Below are 15817 nucleotides of genomic sequence, written 5' to 3'. Positions count from 1 at the left end.
CCTCCCGCGCCGCCGGGCGCCCACGCCAGCGCCGAGCCCCCGACTCCCTCCCCGTCGGGAGCTTAAAGTGCAAACTCCAACCGGCTCTTTCCAGTCGCCGAGCGCCAGCCCCTTGCACCTGCGGGCGGGGGGCGGCGGCAGCGGGGGGGGCCGGGGCCCTGCGGCGCAGGAATGCTCCCCCCCGGCCCGCCCGCCGCGGCGAGCCCGCTCTCGGCCGTCGGAGAAGTATCCCCCCCCCCCCCCCCCCCCCGCCTCTCCGCTCCCTCTCGCCCCCCCTCGCCCCAGCTCACTTATTAACCGGACAGTAAACAGGCCCCCGCAGCCGCTGGCTGTCGCTGCAGAAGAAGCGCAGGGCTGGAAAACTGGCCGCGGAGGGCGTCGGGGCTGCCAAGCCAGCGGCGGGGCGGGGGGGGAGGACGCGGGGGCGGCGGGCGGGGGGGGGGGGGGGGGGTGCCCGTGGCCTTTACGTGGGGCAGGGGCTGAGCGGGGTGGGGAGGGCGCCGGGGCGGCCCCGGTTGCCCGCATGGCTGCCCTGCCCGGCCCCGACCCGCCCGGAGCCGGCAGCTCCCGCCGCTCCCCCTCGGGGCCCGGCCGCCAGCTCGGAGCCGCGGCTGCTCTCCTGCCCCATCTCCTGGGGAAGCTGGGGGAGACATCGCCGCGGGCTCCGGGGGTCGGCCGGCCCCTCTGCCCCGGCCCCTGCTCGCCCGGCGGTCCCGCTGCTCCCGGGAGAAACGGAGCGGGGGACGGCGCGGCTCTCCCCGCAGCTCCCGGCGAGGAGGTCGTAGGGGGGGGGGAGGACAAGGCAGCGTGGGGTCCGATGCAGGAGATGTCCGCTGAGGCGGTACCGGCACGGGAGAGCTCCGTGCGGAGGTCTGGAAGCGGGCACCGCCATCCGCCTCCGACAGGCACCGGGCAAGTGGCAGCAGAAGAGAGCTCGGCAGCGTAAAGGCAGATGGAAATGCCCCACTGTGAGTTAATAGAGCTGCAGGGCGCTTCTGGATTTGGGGGAAGCTGGTTCCTCTCCGCCCCTCTGCCACGAACACCCTGGCCCCGCTGGCAGCAGTCACGCTGGGGTCCCTGCGCTCTGCCCCAGGGTGGGCACAGCTGTGGGAGGCAGCTTCGCTTTGCGGCCTTACCCCGTGGGGCTAAAACTCCAGCAGCTTAGTGGCCCTGATGGAGATCCTTATTAGGACATCCCTGACACAAGAGCCCAAATGTGAGTACAAACATTTACTGAAAGCTTTATTATCACCTCTGAACGTGTCAGGAGAAAGGCTCCCTTTGCTAAGGCACACGTTGCCGCATTGCTCTGCCCAGGCCACCCTGGAAAGGAGCTCCTCCTGCCTGCAATGTGCTTCTCGGGGTACTCGGAGCCGTGCGGAACATCTGCCTTCCTTTTAACCTTGAGGTGGATCCAGGCTGCACTGCTCTAACCCCTGTGATGAGGGTTGCTCTATCTGCCTTTCTCCCCAGCAAAGCATCGTCTACTAGAGCTGCTCAGCACCACTGCTTTGCTACCCGTCCTCCACATCTACTCGAGTTGCCGACTGCCTTTCTGCCACGGTTTCCCAGGAAGAGCAGTGGTGAAACCAGGGAGCCCCTGTCCGGAGCCTCTAACGCAAACAGTGCAGGCTGGTGGGCAGAGCACACAGCCCGTCTGCTCTGCCTTGGCTCACTCAGACTTTCCCACTTCCAACTTTCATCTGCTCCAGCCCCACCATGCTGGTCCTTTCCTTGTCTTTGTGCCTTCTTGGTCCCCTGCCCCATTTGCACAGTGTCCTCCTCTCAATTATGGACTTTTTTTTTTTAAAAAAAGGGTTGTAGAAGTCCGGTTTTTGAACAAATATATTTTGAAGACATGACCAGAAAGAAAAAAAAAAAAAAGGACTATTATACATTTATAAAGATAGCAGTAACTGCATTAATACTTTCTCCCAGTTAAGCTACATCCCACCACATCCCCACTTGTCAGTCAGTGTCAGAGCAACACACATTCAGGAGTGGGAATGGCATTGCACCCATCTTTAAACAGATATCAAGAAACTGGAGGTGCCAGCTTCTCCTAGCACTTGCAGGAAACCAAGGGAAAGTAGCTGAGGCGGTGGCAGGGCACAGTGAGGATGGTATGGTGAGCACGGGCACGGCAGGCAACTCGTATCTCTACAGCAAGCCACGTCTGGTGGTATTTTGTGAAGCTGGCAGCTCACACAGCAGTGGGAAATGCCCTCACCTCCTTCACATTGCTCCTCCCAGGGCTGCTGGGTTTCCGTGGAGCTGCTCTCTCCCTGGCTTTCAGCAACCAAGGCGATGCGAAGGAGGTGGGCAGGTTTCCAGTGCTAGCTGGTGTTACTTGGCAGCCGGAGAGCGCTAAGCAGGGCTATAGTAAAATAGCACAAACCCCATGTTTGGTCTGTCTCCCCCCTCCCCTTCCCCTTCCCAGGCTGTTTCCAGTGGCCCGTGACAGCAGTGGCAGAGTTGGAGCTGCAGTGCTGCCAAGGGATGCGTAAGAAAAGCACTCATTTTCCTATAGAAACAAGCGACACTGATGTGAGAAACAACAGAAAGAAAAAAAAAAAAAAGAAATGCCAGATTGTTAGATCCTAAAAAGGAGCCATGAGCAAAATCTGGGGTGGGTGGAGAACGCATCTCACACACTACTAAGTCTGGAGAATTAGCGTTGTCCATAGCACAGGCGTGGAGACAGCCCCTTATCAGGCAACAGGTTCAAATCAAACAGGTTTGATTGGAACATAAGGCACAATGAAATTACCTCATCAAAGAGGAAAGTTAAATGAGTGCCAAAGAGGATAGGTTGAATTCAGAGAGAACTGGGGCATCCACGGCTATTAATTATGCAGATCCAGAGCAATAGCTTGATCACAAATTTCCTACGCTCCTGATGGCTAGAAGAGAAGGATGATGCCCTTTCCCTAACTGTCCATCTAAACCCTCACCCACCACGCAGCTGGAGCCAAGCGCCCATGTGCTGCCTTCTTGATCTGACCTAGCGTGGCTCTCATTACATTTGAGGAAAACAACATGCTAATGAAGCTTCAAGCCAATAAAAAGTTGGGACACGTTAAAAAACACTGATGAAAACAGAAACAAACAATAGAGGACATAGCTCTTAGAAACAGTGCAGGAAGTAAACAAAGACTTAGTTTGGAAAATGCAGCTAATACATCTGGGACGGATCATCCACACCCCCCCAAACCCCCCCCCAAGATGTTCAGAGACCTTGAGGCAGTGGGAGAAGGAAGGCGAGCAGGAACGCGCTGTGCCACAGCAGCCAGAGTGAGGGGAATGCAAATGCAAGCCCTGTCTGCCCCCCCCGCCCCGGCATCGCCCCATGGCCCAGAGTCCCAGGCAGCAAGGATCCCATCCCTCCAGAGCCGGCCCTGGAAAGACTCCGCCTGGTTCGTTTGTGTTAACTCTGGACATATTGTTACCAGAGGAAAGTTTGAGGAAAGTTCAAGCCAAGAGCCGTAAGAATGAGCAAACTAGGAAGAGCATGTGCTGAAAGGAAAATGATGAACTGCGACAGGCATGTTTGCCTTGGCGGAGCTGCAGCTGTGGCTGCACGCAGAGGCACGCAGCCCCACGGCCCCGCAAACGTCCCTCACCCGTTTTGGGGGAGGTTGTAGCCCCAGCATAATACCAGTGGTGGTGCCTGGGGGAGGGAGAGGGAAAAGGAAGACAGAGGACCGCAGCCATCCAGCGTGTGGCGGGGGAGAGCAAGATGCTTCGGGGAGGTCAGGGTGAAGCTAAAGGAAGGAAAGATGGGGTTTGGGCGCTAGCAGCCTTCCCAGGAACTGGGCCACCCGTGTGAGGTCTCTGGAGCCTGGGAAGGACCACAGTGCCTCTCCTTGCCAGGAGGGGATGCTGCCCATCCACCGGGAATTTCAGATCTGATCCAGGAGAACAGCAGGGAGCTGGCAAGAGAGGAAATCCCAGCTCAGGACTTTTCCATGTTTAGTGCCAGAAGCTCTATTCCACTATTGGCGAGTTCCCATCTTCTGGAAAACAGTGCAAAAACTTTTCTGGCATCGGTTCAGAAGTTCTTTTCTGTGATAAGTATACAGAGATCTGGGCGTGCATCAAAACGAAGATCCATTTCATCAGGGCTGAACCACAAAAAGAAAGCGTATGGCCCGGGCAGCAGGGACTGTCATCCCTGGTGTGTCCCCCCCAGCCCCTCCTCAACAGGCTGTCGAGCCCCTTGGGGCAGCCCGGCAGAGCCTGCCCGTCCCCCCTTGCACAGAGCATGGGAAGAATTGGGATGGACGAGGAGGGGGCATGCGTCCCGCTGAGAGCTGCTCTTGGAGAAGCTGGGGAGCCCCAGCCAGCAGCAACATTGCGAATCAGCCTCTCACCGCAGAGGTGATGGCCCCACTTCCCAGAGCTTTCTTCCAAGCGGAGGCTGCACGGTGCTTTGCTGTAGGGCCAGAGAAGTCAGCTGTGGCCCCGGCACAGGGGAGAGCTGGCTGTGTCGGGGAGCAGAGTGAGGGGTACTTAGAGCCTGTGGTGGGGACGGGTGAGCGTGCTGCAGGCACCCAGGCTTTCTCTTGGGACCACTGAAAATTTCAGCCTCACTGGTAGTTTTCCTTCAGACCTGACGCTTGGGTGAACACGAGAGAGCTCGTGGAAGTCATCGGTCCCGGAGAGACCAGGCTGCTCCCACACCCCGCAAAGCTATCAAATCCCCCTGGCAAGGAACCTGCCCCAAAATGGACCACTCAACAATTGAACCCAAACCAGAGACACGCGTTCCCCAGTGCTGCAGCACGGCTCAGGCCTTCCTGCGGCAAAACGGGAGAGACCAAGGTCTGGAGCCTTGGCAGCCCAGCAGAGCTGATCAGTGAATAAATATTTGCAAGACAAGAACATGTGGTGTTAAAAGATGCTTTAACCCAGAAAAGCAAAACTGTACAGGAGCCAGTGGCGGGAAATTAAAGCCAGAAGCAATCAAATTAGAAATAAGGCACAGATAGTTATCAGTAAGGCAGATCAACTGCATTAACAAGAGAAGTGATACCATATTATTACTGGCATATTTGGAAATTCCACCCACTATCGTTAAAGGTTTCACATCGTTGTGGTTTTGGCCAAATTGGCCCATAACGGCCAGTGTAACTTTGGGATAATCATTAAAGGGCAAAGTAAACTTCCCCCAAGTAAAACCGAAAGTGTGATTACTAACAGAATCCATCATGTGATGCTCGAAATAACGTAGGCAGAACCGTTATCCAAGTAATCACATTATACGTCTGAAGGCAAATCCACACCAAAATAGCACGCTGAGACCACCGCATCCAAACACAAGAAGCAAATAAACCATGCAACACATATGGCAAATTAAGCACCACTGCATCAATTAACTTCATACAAGGCTCTCTAAAGGCACGATACAACATATCACGCAGGAATGACATGATGTGAGCTGTCTGTTCTCCCTGAGCAAGCTGGAATTCAAACTATTCAGGCAATCTATCAGAGCTCTGGTCGAGCTCCGTTCGTGCCCCACGTTGGGCGCCAATAAATCTGTCACAATTTCGGCCGAATTGGCCTATAACAGCAACAGATGCTCTCCCCCCACTTTCTCACTCCAGGAGAAAAAGGGAAAGAGATAAAGAGATTTACGAGTTTAGAATGAACTAAACTACTTTAATGAAATATTAATATTAAAATTAAAAAGGAAATAATGAAATAGATACAATATATACAAAACCATATCAAGCTCCCGGGATGATGTCACCGGCAGGCACTGGCGAAGTCCCAGACTGGACTCGGCGACGGATGGGAACTGGGTTCCAGCTCTGGAGTCAGGAACACACGGATCGGGATCAAAGGCAGATGGACAGACAGAGTCCTCTCCGGACGTCGGCCATTGAAGAAAGTAGGGCTGACCCTTTGATCCCTCAGCTTTTACACTGAGCATGGGGAGATGGGATGGAACACCCCGTTGGTCAGGTTTGGGTCCTCTCTCCTGCCCGCTCCTCCCCACAGGTGGGACCCCTCTACGCTTTTCCGTTTCCGACCCTCCATCGGGGCAAATAACGAAGTTACCTGACCTTGGTTGTTATAGGAATAAGTATAAGGAAGAGCCTCTCTGGACACCGTTCCTTGGCATGGAGCACAAACATTGGTCTTATCACTCTGAGAACGGGCAGTTTTCTCCACAATATGCCGTTAATTTCAGAGTGAGAAGAGGCCGAACTAAGATGTAAAATTCCTGAACAGAAAGTTGGTTCTGTTCGACCTCAAACCAGGCCACACGTACACATTGGGTGGCTCTGGAACACACATTTGTGCCGAATACAGATGGATCAGATGCAGCACAGAAGCAAAGAAATGAATGTTCATTAAACTTTCGTTAAGGATTTTGAGTAGCTTCCATGGATTAAGCCCTGCAGTAGCAGGAGAAATGGGGAGAAAAAATCATATGCTTTTCCGGGAAGGTTCAAGTACAGCCAGTGATATGCAAGGATCTCACCCTGATAGGATGCCTTCAGTCAACCAGTTCCTGGAGCCTCAGTCAGCTCAAGTGATTTTTAAATGGCATGCCTGGTGACACCTTTGAAATTCTAGTTCTAGAGAGATTGACTCATAAATGTGGTCTAAAAGTCATAAGGTTTAAAAATAATGTAACATATCTTGTATATATATCTTAGTTTGGGGCCTTCAAGTTGCACTCAAGTCACATTTACAGCTTTAAAAAACAAGAGGAGGGAGTAAGCGAAGATACCAGCTGATCACCTGAATCCAGAATCAAGAGCTAACTACAGGACTGACACTACAGGACTTGCAATAAGGGTACAAAACATTGCTAAAGCTCTTCTCCCAGGTTCTGTATTTGACCTTTTCCTTTGGCATAAACCCTTAGCAGGCACCGGGAGAGCAGACTGGCACAGGCTTTCTGCCCACACCAGCTTGCACATGGAGTTTCTGAATCAATTTCTGAAATGTCCCAATGGATCCACCAATTCCAGCATCACGGACACAACTAAGTAGCTGCCAGATCCCCGAGAAGGTGTCAGGAGAGGAATTACCATTCTACATGTTTCCACACTGTTCCTGGGGAGGAAGGATGCACCAGCTCATGCAGGGAGCTTCTCCAGGGCATCTGCTTTGCTATGAAGACTCCGTGTGCAAGGGAGGTGGCACAGGATGGGGCTGATGGGGGAGCTGAAGCAGCTCCAGTCACACACTCCTCCAGCAGACCTTCCAGCCCTGGCCAAAAACTACTGTTACTCTCTCATCTCCCTGTCTTTGCAGAAGGAAGATTCCATCTCTAGATGAATTCCAACATCTCGGTGTGTTTGCAGGTAAAATAGAAGCTGGTCACTGGACACACAGTATGGGGAGGTGTCACTTGTGGGTTGATCTGCATCACTTGCTTGGGAGAATAATCTTTGAGTGGTACATGTTTCAGCGGAGCCATGGGGAAGGCAAAGTGGCTCATGTTAAGGGACGGTGACGTACAGTGTGAGACAGCAGCTGTTCTGGAATGCAATGACTGGAAAAAAAGGCCAAATCGCACTAGTCCAACTGGACAAAACTGCCCCAAAACTGTCTCTTAAGTGAGCAGACCTGGCCCTGAGATATGCAAACGGGGAACACAGAGTATAGATCAAGACCAGAGGGTATTACTTTTATATATACACCATTAGTGACTCTACTACCACTGGCTGTTGAAAACTTTGATGTCCAAATTTCAGAAAGATGGAAAAATTTTCAAAGTGAAGTCAAGAGCTACAAGTGAGGTCAGCACAGAGCACTTTACAGATTGAAGATCAATCTATTTAATATGATACAATGACGACTTGCAAGCACCAACAAGGAAAAAGGGATTTTGATAGCAGGAAGGTACTCAGTCTTCCTGAAACGGGCAGAACAAGATCCAACAGAAACTGAAGCCAGCTAATTCAGAGCAAAAATAAGACATGTATTTTTGGAAGAACAACAAACTGCCCAAAGATCTCACCATAGGACAGGGTAGATTTTTCCCTTACCTCTACATCATTCAATATGTCACAGCTCCTACCTCCGGGCATGAAGCAGAAATAACTGGGGGACATTTTTCAGCCTGCACTGTGCAGAGGGACAGGCCAGGAGAGCATGAAAACTGTGAGCTCTGTGTCTGTGCTTGCCTAAAGGAGAAGGTTTTATTGGGGCTGCTCATCCTGATCCCTTCTGTGCCTTCTACAGCTTTGCTCAGGGAAACAGATGAAGGTGTGTGTTTGCCATGCCTTTCTCTCCATGGTATCTGCTTTCTTTTGGCCTCCAGCACTTGCAGGTCATTAGGAGAAGAGATTTCTGAAACTTCATGGGAGGTAGACAGGCACCAGTGGTTTCCAAGGATTTTTATGAAAAAGGATTTCTGACTTACCTCTTTTTTTTTGGCCCAAGGAATGGAAAATGGAGGAAAGTGATTCATAAACCTGATCAGTGGCATTGCCCTAGTTGTGTGCGAGAAGATGAGCTGCAGTACGTGCACTCACAAGCCGTGGGTCTTATGGACATGGGATAAGCCTAAGCCATGAGGAAAGGAAAGTTTTCACCGATTTTGCTGGTGGAAAGAGTGGTTCAATCTGTGCATGCTCATGCTGGTTAACTGCTGCCTGCTGTCTCTTTATAAAGGAACATGACCTAATAAACATTTTCCCTATATTGGCGGCTGCTGTATGATCAGCACAGTGACACTGGATTGCTTTAGTGGGTGTATACCTGTAGGCACGCTGATCACACCAGAGTCCCTGTAGGCATAAAAGCACTCGCTACTGGTCAAGGATCCTCAGCCAGTATGAGCTGTTTCTACGAAAATCAGCAATGCCTGGCTGGGAACTCGTGTCTTTATGTACCCTAGGGACATGGGAATGGCTCAGTGTAAGAGTGAGCCAGCTTTGGTCCAGCAACAACATCAGGAAGACGTGGGAAAGAGGCTTCTTGCCACCTGTGAAAGGAGCAGCCAGCCACCAGAGCCCAGCTAAGGGCTGGTGACCACCAGCACACTCAGTTTCTTCATCCTCATCCCTTCTTTTCCCAGCGTGGCATTTGTGAGTCTGGCCAACCTTCACAGGCCAGCTAGGTGCAGGTGGCCGTAGCTGGATGCAGGGCTGCAAGGGCCCAGGGTGTGGGGAGGCAAGCGGAGGTGTGCTGGTGCGGGAAGGGCTCTCGGGAACAGCTTCAGCAGAGGAGGAGCAGGATCACCTCGAGCGCGTGACCGCTCCCAAGAGCTCAGTGGGATGTTTGACCCTGAGATTACCCTTGCAGGAGCACCAGCTCCCAAAGATTGCTGCCGCTTTTCTCTTTATAATGCTGTGCACAAGGCAAAAAACCAACAAGCAGCAAAGTTTCATTGAATGAAAGTACGACCCATTCAAGGAGGGGACACCCTCTTGTCTGTCCTTGGCAGTGAGAGGCGGCGAGCCTGATGTCCCAACGTCTGTCAGTGCAAGTGTGAGCCAGAAGAAATAAATGCCCTTGTTGTACCCAATCAGTAGCTTCAGTGAGAGGCAAGAGGGGTACAGCCTGCTCTGCAGGGGTCTCCTAGCGCTGAGTGGCCGGGGTGACATGGCCCCTCTCCCCCTCAAGACTCTTCCTAAACAGTCCCCTTCTGCAGGCACTTGGGCTTGTGGAAGAGAAGCCAGGCAAACAGGAGCCCTGCAACCAGCACGAGGGAGCACAGCACCATCAGCCCCACGTAACTGCCATGGGAGAGAGGGGGCACAGCGGACTCCTCTGCAGGGATCATGTTGGTCAGGTTCAGCATGTAGCCCAGGGTCCAGCCCGCATCGCTGCTGCCGATCTGAAACGGGAGAGGAGCGGAATCAGCGCTGGGGGGTGCAGGGGCTGCTTGCCACGCTCCCCAGGGGTGCCACTGCCCCAGCCGGGCAGCAGAGGCTGCAATTAGTTACCTAGCCAGAGCCATCTCTGCCACAAAACACACCTTTCCAAGGAAGTGGATGCTTTGCCAGTTCTTTTCAGTGAATTCATAGCCGTTTTCCAGGAGACAGAGGATGTAGGCTCCAGAGAAGCAATATTCGCTCAGGTATTTCTCTTTTATTTGGTGATACGCTGCCTTCACCTAGGGAAGGAGGAAGGCACCAGGCTGTTAGATACAGCTTCCCGCTGCTCCAGCTTCTGCCTGAGCATCCGCTGCAGGTGCTGGGGGCACCTTTCCCCTCTTGCCTTGGAAGTTACCCCCAACCATTTATCCTCTAGAAAAATATCAGCAGCTCTTTCCACCCAGCAGCCCCAACCCACCGCCACAAGCACTGCTCACCTCATGCCAAGGCCGGGCACAGAAGCTCTCAATGGCGCTGGTCACTTTGTCCAGGGCAACAGGGCTTTGTTCACTGGTCAGGTTCAAAAAGTTCATCACGAAGTAGAAAGCAGAAAAAGCCTGAAGGAGAAACAATATTTTAACCTGACTCAGCATGAGCAGGACAGCAGGAATCCTACAAAAGGAAATGGTTTTATTTACAGATGGAGAAAGATAAGCAGCAACATCACACACAGAAGAGTAGGTATATTTTCAAGAGCGACACAATTTTGAGATACGCCCCTCAGAGCCGATGAGAGCTAAGGACCCCAAAAGGAAGGTGGAGGTAGAAACTTCACTGACCACGGTATCCTGAAGAACTTCAGTAAATCTCTCTCCTCTATGCGTCGCTGCCAGAGTGGCACAGGGCGAACTCTGCTCGCCATCACATTTGTGACCCCATTTTGGCAACTGAATGAGATGCACATGCAGCCAATATCGCCACAAACGGCAGAGGAGATGGTCTGAGAGGACTGCAGGCAGCCCCAGCATACAATCCAAAGCCCAGATAGCCCATCTTTGACCGTGGTTACCCGCCGACAGGTAGGGAGGAGTTTACAAACAGGGTGAGGGAGTATTAACAGTTCCTCCAGAGAACCTCACAGCCCCTGGAGTCTTGCAGCTCTAGGACTGGTGTTCAGTGTGGTGTCGCACATGACGTGTGCTCAGAGCATGCACTGTCTCCTCACCATGTCTGGGAAGCAGACAGGTGACCTGACTGGTTTCAGTAGCGTTCACGCGCTCCCGAATGGCTTTCAGGGCTGGTACTGCCATTGGCCTCAGGAGCAGTGTCTCGTGCGTGGCCCGCAGCGGGCTCTCCTGACTCTAGTGCTGGCCATCACGAACGACGGCTTGAAAAATGAATCAGTAAATGGAGCACCCCACAGAGATGCCTCCAGGAGGTGGGTTAGAACGGGAACAGCACAGTACTGGTAGGCCAGTATCTACTGCGGTAGCTCTTACGTGTACTTTCCTCATAGCAAGCGAACACTACTTTTGTAGTTACATGTCCAAAAAGCCATCTTGTACGTGATCTCCTGCTCCAGCCATGGAGAATATGCTCTACCATTACTCTGAGTTTCTGCTCTTCTGGTTTTCTGGTTTACAGAGAGTTGCAGAATGTGAAGACTTACCCCAAAATCCCCTTGTAACGGAGGTAGGTATATCCCATTGAAGGAGCAACTGGAGTAAGGACAATTGGTTTTGTCAAAGAGTTTCTGGATGTTTCTTCGGCACTTTTGATAATCCCCCTCTCCCTGTATATACAGCTGTCTGAAAGGGAATTGCTTCTCCTTGGCCGATGTACAAGGGCTTTTGAAGAGGTCACTTATATTTATAGTCCTCTGATACCCCTGGTGAAAGCACGGATCGAGGAGGCTGCTGTTCTCCACAGTCTGAAAGTAAAATCAATCCAAGCTGTTACACTTCACTCTAGAGTAACACCCTGGGAAAGAGCCACAAGGAAGGGTGGCCATGAGACACTTGTCACGGTACATCACACCAAGACACGCACATTGGGTCAAAGTGAAGAGGCTGGTTTAAGGCATTGGCTGGGATTTGGGAGATGTGAGTACTGCCACAGCCTCCCTGTAGGATCTTGAGCAAACTACTTTCAGCCACATTTTGTGGAGCTGCTGTTGATTTGAGATGCTCAGAGATGGTGAAACATCACCTCTCCTGAGTACTTCAGTTGAGCACAGAATACCTGCTATCCCATTCCCAAGAATCAAGGCACCTCAAATTGGAAGTACTTTTGAACATATTAACTGTCATCTCTTTGGGCACCTGCCCAGTCTTTGTGGAGGATAATGACATTTCCCAAACCCAGACTAAGGGATGAGACGTTTAGCTGGGACTTTTACAGCACCAGTATGTCAAAGCTGGTAGGGTCCAGGATCTCCACCTGCGATTACAAATACATTCACCTGTAGGTCCTCGGCCAGTTTCTGTTGCAGAGCCTGGTCCTTCCCATAGCAGAGAAAGCTGTGCGTGTACACTAGGTAGTCCTTGCCATAGAGACGGAAGTAGAGGAGGTTCTCTGGGGACTCACGAGAGAATTCATTTGGTACAAAGGTAATCTGTGTTGAGGCTCCTCCAAGGTCTAATGCTCCTGATGTCTCACTTATGGATTTCAGGGAATGTAGAAGTTTTGTCCAGCCAGACTTCAAAAAAAAAAAAAAATTCAAAGTAAAACAGATACAACAGGCATGGAAATGATTTATTTGGGAGAAAAAGAAAAAAAAAGAAAAAAAAAAGAGAAAGACCTGTGAGGAGAGAAGCAAAAGCACAGAACACAAGAAAGGCAGAACACAGGAAAGGCAAGAAGACCTGGAGGGGGACATAAGACGAGAGCTGGAACAAGACACAAGAAAGATGCAGGTTCAGAAAAACAGAAGATAGATCATGTCTGAGTGTTTGCAGGAGGACTAAGAATATGAAATCTAAAACAACTGTTATGAGAAAAAGCAGTCAACTTACTGTTTTAGCTCCCAGCTGATTTATAAGCTCAGTATTAAAGAACTGTTGTCAAACTTTGCAGGCACAGAAATATTTTAGATCAGGAAGTGAGGAGGATGCTGTACCCAAGCCAAGTTATGGAAGATAGTGGTGTTTTACTGGTAGCCTGACTACAGCGGTACATGCTGATACTTATTGGGTGTACTCACAGTAATCGCTGAGGCAAGATGTGCAGCTTCCTGATCTTACAAGGGAAGATAGTGCCTGCGACACCTTGCTGCAAGGCATGATTTACAAAGTGCTGCAAGCCGGTGATTCAAATATGGACTTGCCACTGATACAGTACCTGCTTGAAATTGCCCAGCAGGTAGTTAATGGTGATCCATCCATAGGCTCCTTCTTCCTGACCACTGATGATTCTGGCACCCTGGAAGCTGAAGGGAGCTGAGCGTAGCGTCTTCTCTACTGAGGACAAGACTTTGTCAGCTGCACTTTTATTCTCCAAGCTGGATGGATGGAAGAAAGGATGGAGTGACTCTGGCTGACAGCTCTCTGCAGCTTATGGGCGTTATTCTGAGTAGGCAAGCTGCAACTCCCCACCAAGTGTAAATTGTGATAGAACAGTCATTCATAAGGGTACATTCAGCTCTAACTGGCTACGTCTCTCTCTGTCACACCTTGACAGCACAGCTGCCACCAGCTGTGGCAGTTGTCGTAGGCACTTACGGACCCCACAGCTGAGAGTGGTACCTGGACCAGAGGCCAGAGCTCTCTTGTTCTCCTGGAGCACGTGCCCTAATAGGGATTGCACCACGGAGATTCCTCTCACTCTTTGGCATCACCATTTCAGAAGAAAACCGTGCCTTCTGGTATCCCCAGGGAGATTTCCCAGGCAATACATACATAAGATCAGCTCCCTGTCCCAGCTAGGCAAGAGGTCTGGGAAACCCCCATGAAAACCACAAATTGGAATTAGAGGAGCATATGGTTATAAAGTTACCTTAGCTCTACTGGTCCTGGGCTGAGTCAAGGTATGTGTGCAGTCTCAACATGGTTGTGCTCATACATCCTGGGTCAGGCTTAATACCAGACTACGGGGGATGTCCGAGCATCCCCTGAGCATCAGCCTGAGCACTGCTACCCTCCTAGTGTCTCTGTGCTGTGTATGGGTGCTGGAGATGATGGAAGGTTGGAGTGAGTGGAAACGGATCTGCTGGGCAAGCAGGGGAAGAGCCCAGGGAGACTTGGGGTTCAGAAAGGCCAGAGGCAGAAGAGGGTGTCTGGGCAAAATGTGAGCTGGCAACATTTCATTTTCTTGGCCCAAGAGGCCCCCACTAAGCATCCATGGTGGTCCCGGGTGCAGCGCTGCAGAAGGGGACAAGCCCTGCAGTACCTGAGGAGCCGCATGCCGGCAGTCGCTCCGAGGTAGACAGGTGTCTCTTGGTGCTGCTTTGAGGGAATCACCTCTTCTGCTTGTCGTAGGCACTGTGCCAGAGAGGGACCTGCCTTCTCCGTGGCGTGGGAGTAACCTGAGATCCCAGGGCCTGCAAGAAACAAGGACACTTCATCGCTCAAACTCCAAGCCTGATCCCAGAGTGCTGTCGTGAGCAGTCACGTTAAACGGTATCGCTAACACAGGCAGCAACCTCGGATTCAACCACCCCATTTCTAAGGAGTTTTAGAAATCCTACAGCACCAGCCAAGCCCGATGCATGCAGGGATGGCCATAGCCCCCCGCGTCTGCCACCTGCTCTCCGTGAAGCAAGCTATGCACTAGTGCTGACGGATGCGGTGGGACAGATCATTTGCTTAGTACGTCCTGGCCATCTGCAGACTCATCTCCGCTTCTGCCTAGCTGCACCCTGGATCTGCATCTGTCACTGCGCTGGGTCCTCCGGGAGAAAATGCTGTCATTGGTTTGTGTGTTGTATGCACACACTACAGCACTGAGTGTTTTGCAGCTACCCCTTTTCACGCTAGCCCAAAGAAAAATTCCTTGTCCCTCCCTGCCACGTGTCCCCCGGTGAACGGACTGCCCCACGACACCGGTGCCTGCATGTCTCTTAGTGCTTAGAGACATAGTTTAGTAATGTGTGTGTGTGGGGGGGGTGTTGTGTGGTTTTCTTCTTTTTTATTTTTATCAGAGTTAGGTTGATGGTCGGACTAGATGACCTTAAAGGTCCCTTCCAACCCAGACGATCCTACGATTCCATGGGCAGCAGTGAAGCCCGCTCTGCGTTTGCTCCGGGTTGCTGGGTGCTCAGCTCGTGGCACGGCACGCTGCAGCGCTGAGCAGACACGGCAGCAGCTCCCTAACGGTGTGGCTCCCCCCTGCGCTGCAGACAGGCCTGACAAGACCCCAGGCAGGCTCTGACAACACCCCTCCTCCCCCAAGAGTGACGTGATCCACGATGGTCTACTCTGCTCCTTGTCATGTGTACCCTTGGGCTTCCTTTATGCCTTCCTAAACCACGTAATATCTACACAGCTATTAAGTAGAATAAAAAATAAATCATGACATACATAAGTTGAGCAACTTTGGCCCGCACGCCCAGTGCTCAGCTTGCACAGAAGCCTTCAAAAAGAGCAAACCGTGCCCTCCCCTCTCGCTGCCTGACGCTCATCAGCACTTCAGCAAGGCTGCATGCAGATGTTTTCTTTATTTAAGTACATTCTTCAGTGCAGTTCTTTCCAGCAAGTGCTTACTTCCAAGTATACCAAAGACAAATGAAAAAGTGGATCCAGCTTTCCTCCCAGGAAGGTCAGGCACATACAGCTCCCCATGGGAAGTAGTGGGATATGCATTAGCTCACAGACCCAACACTGTTGGCCTCTTCCTCCAGGTTTCTCCTCCCCCACCCATTTTGCATTATCTCTTCTTCATTCCGTGTCCCTTCCGCAGCTCCCTTTTCTCCTCTTACCTTCGACTTTACACACCTCCACCTGCTGCACCACCCCAGTGTCGTTCTCCTTCTCTCCTGGCCACTCGTACACATACAGGTTAGTGTGGGACGACCCCGCATCCAGCACAATCCC

At 51.8% G+C, this 15817-nt stretch overlaps 1 protein-coding gene across 1 annotated transcript; it reads right to left on the bottom strand.

The window, feature by feature from the left end:
- Nucleotides 1-9294: 9294 nt before the first annotated feature.
- Nucleotides 9295-14289, bottom strand: ENTPD1 (ectonucleoside triphosphate diphosphohydrolase 1). The gene is made up of 7 exons (XM_074158874.1): nt 14175-14289; nt 13128-13287; nt 12250-12486; nt 11458-11718; nt 10286-10405; nt 9950-10087; nt 9295-9808 (listed from the first exon to the last, which is right to left on the bottom strand). The coding sequence occupies exons 1-7, from the start codon at nt 14186-14188 to the stop codon at nt 9602-9604; spliced, it is 1137 nt and encodes a 378-aa protein (XP_074014975.1). The 5' UTR covers nt 14189-14289; the 3' UTR covers nt 9295-9601.
- Between the last annotated feature and the right edge of the window lie 1528 nt (nt 14290-15817).

The sequence above is a fragment of the Numenius arquata genome, chromosome 15 (genome assembly GCF_964106895.1).
Source record: "Numenius arquata chromosome 15, bNumArq3.hap1.1, whole genome shotgun sequence".
Taxonomy (NCBI): domain Eukaryota; kingdom Metazoa; phylum Chordata; class Aves; order Charadriiformes; family Scolopacidae; genus Numenius; species Numenius arquata.
The sequence above is the reverse complement of the archived record's forward strand: the minus strand, read 5'-3'. Positions and strand labels throughout refer to the sequence as shown.

What these genes read in the sequence shown, in the direction of transcription:
- ENTPD1 (XM_074158874.1), bottom strand. An exon ending in GTGCCCGGCCTTGGCATGAG is followed by an intron (nt 10,088 to 10,285) that starts GTGAGCAGTGCT and finishes CTCCTTCCCTAG; the next exon opens with GTGAAGGCAGCGTATCACCA. An exon ending in GCATCCACTTCCTTGGAAAG is followed by an intron (nt 9,809 to 9,949) that starts GTGTGTTTTGTG and finishes CTCCCGTTTCAG; the next exon opens with ATCGGCAGCAGCGATGCGGG.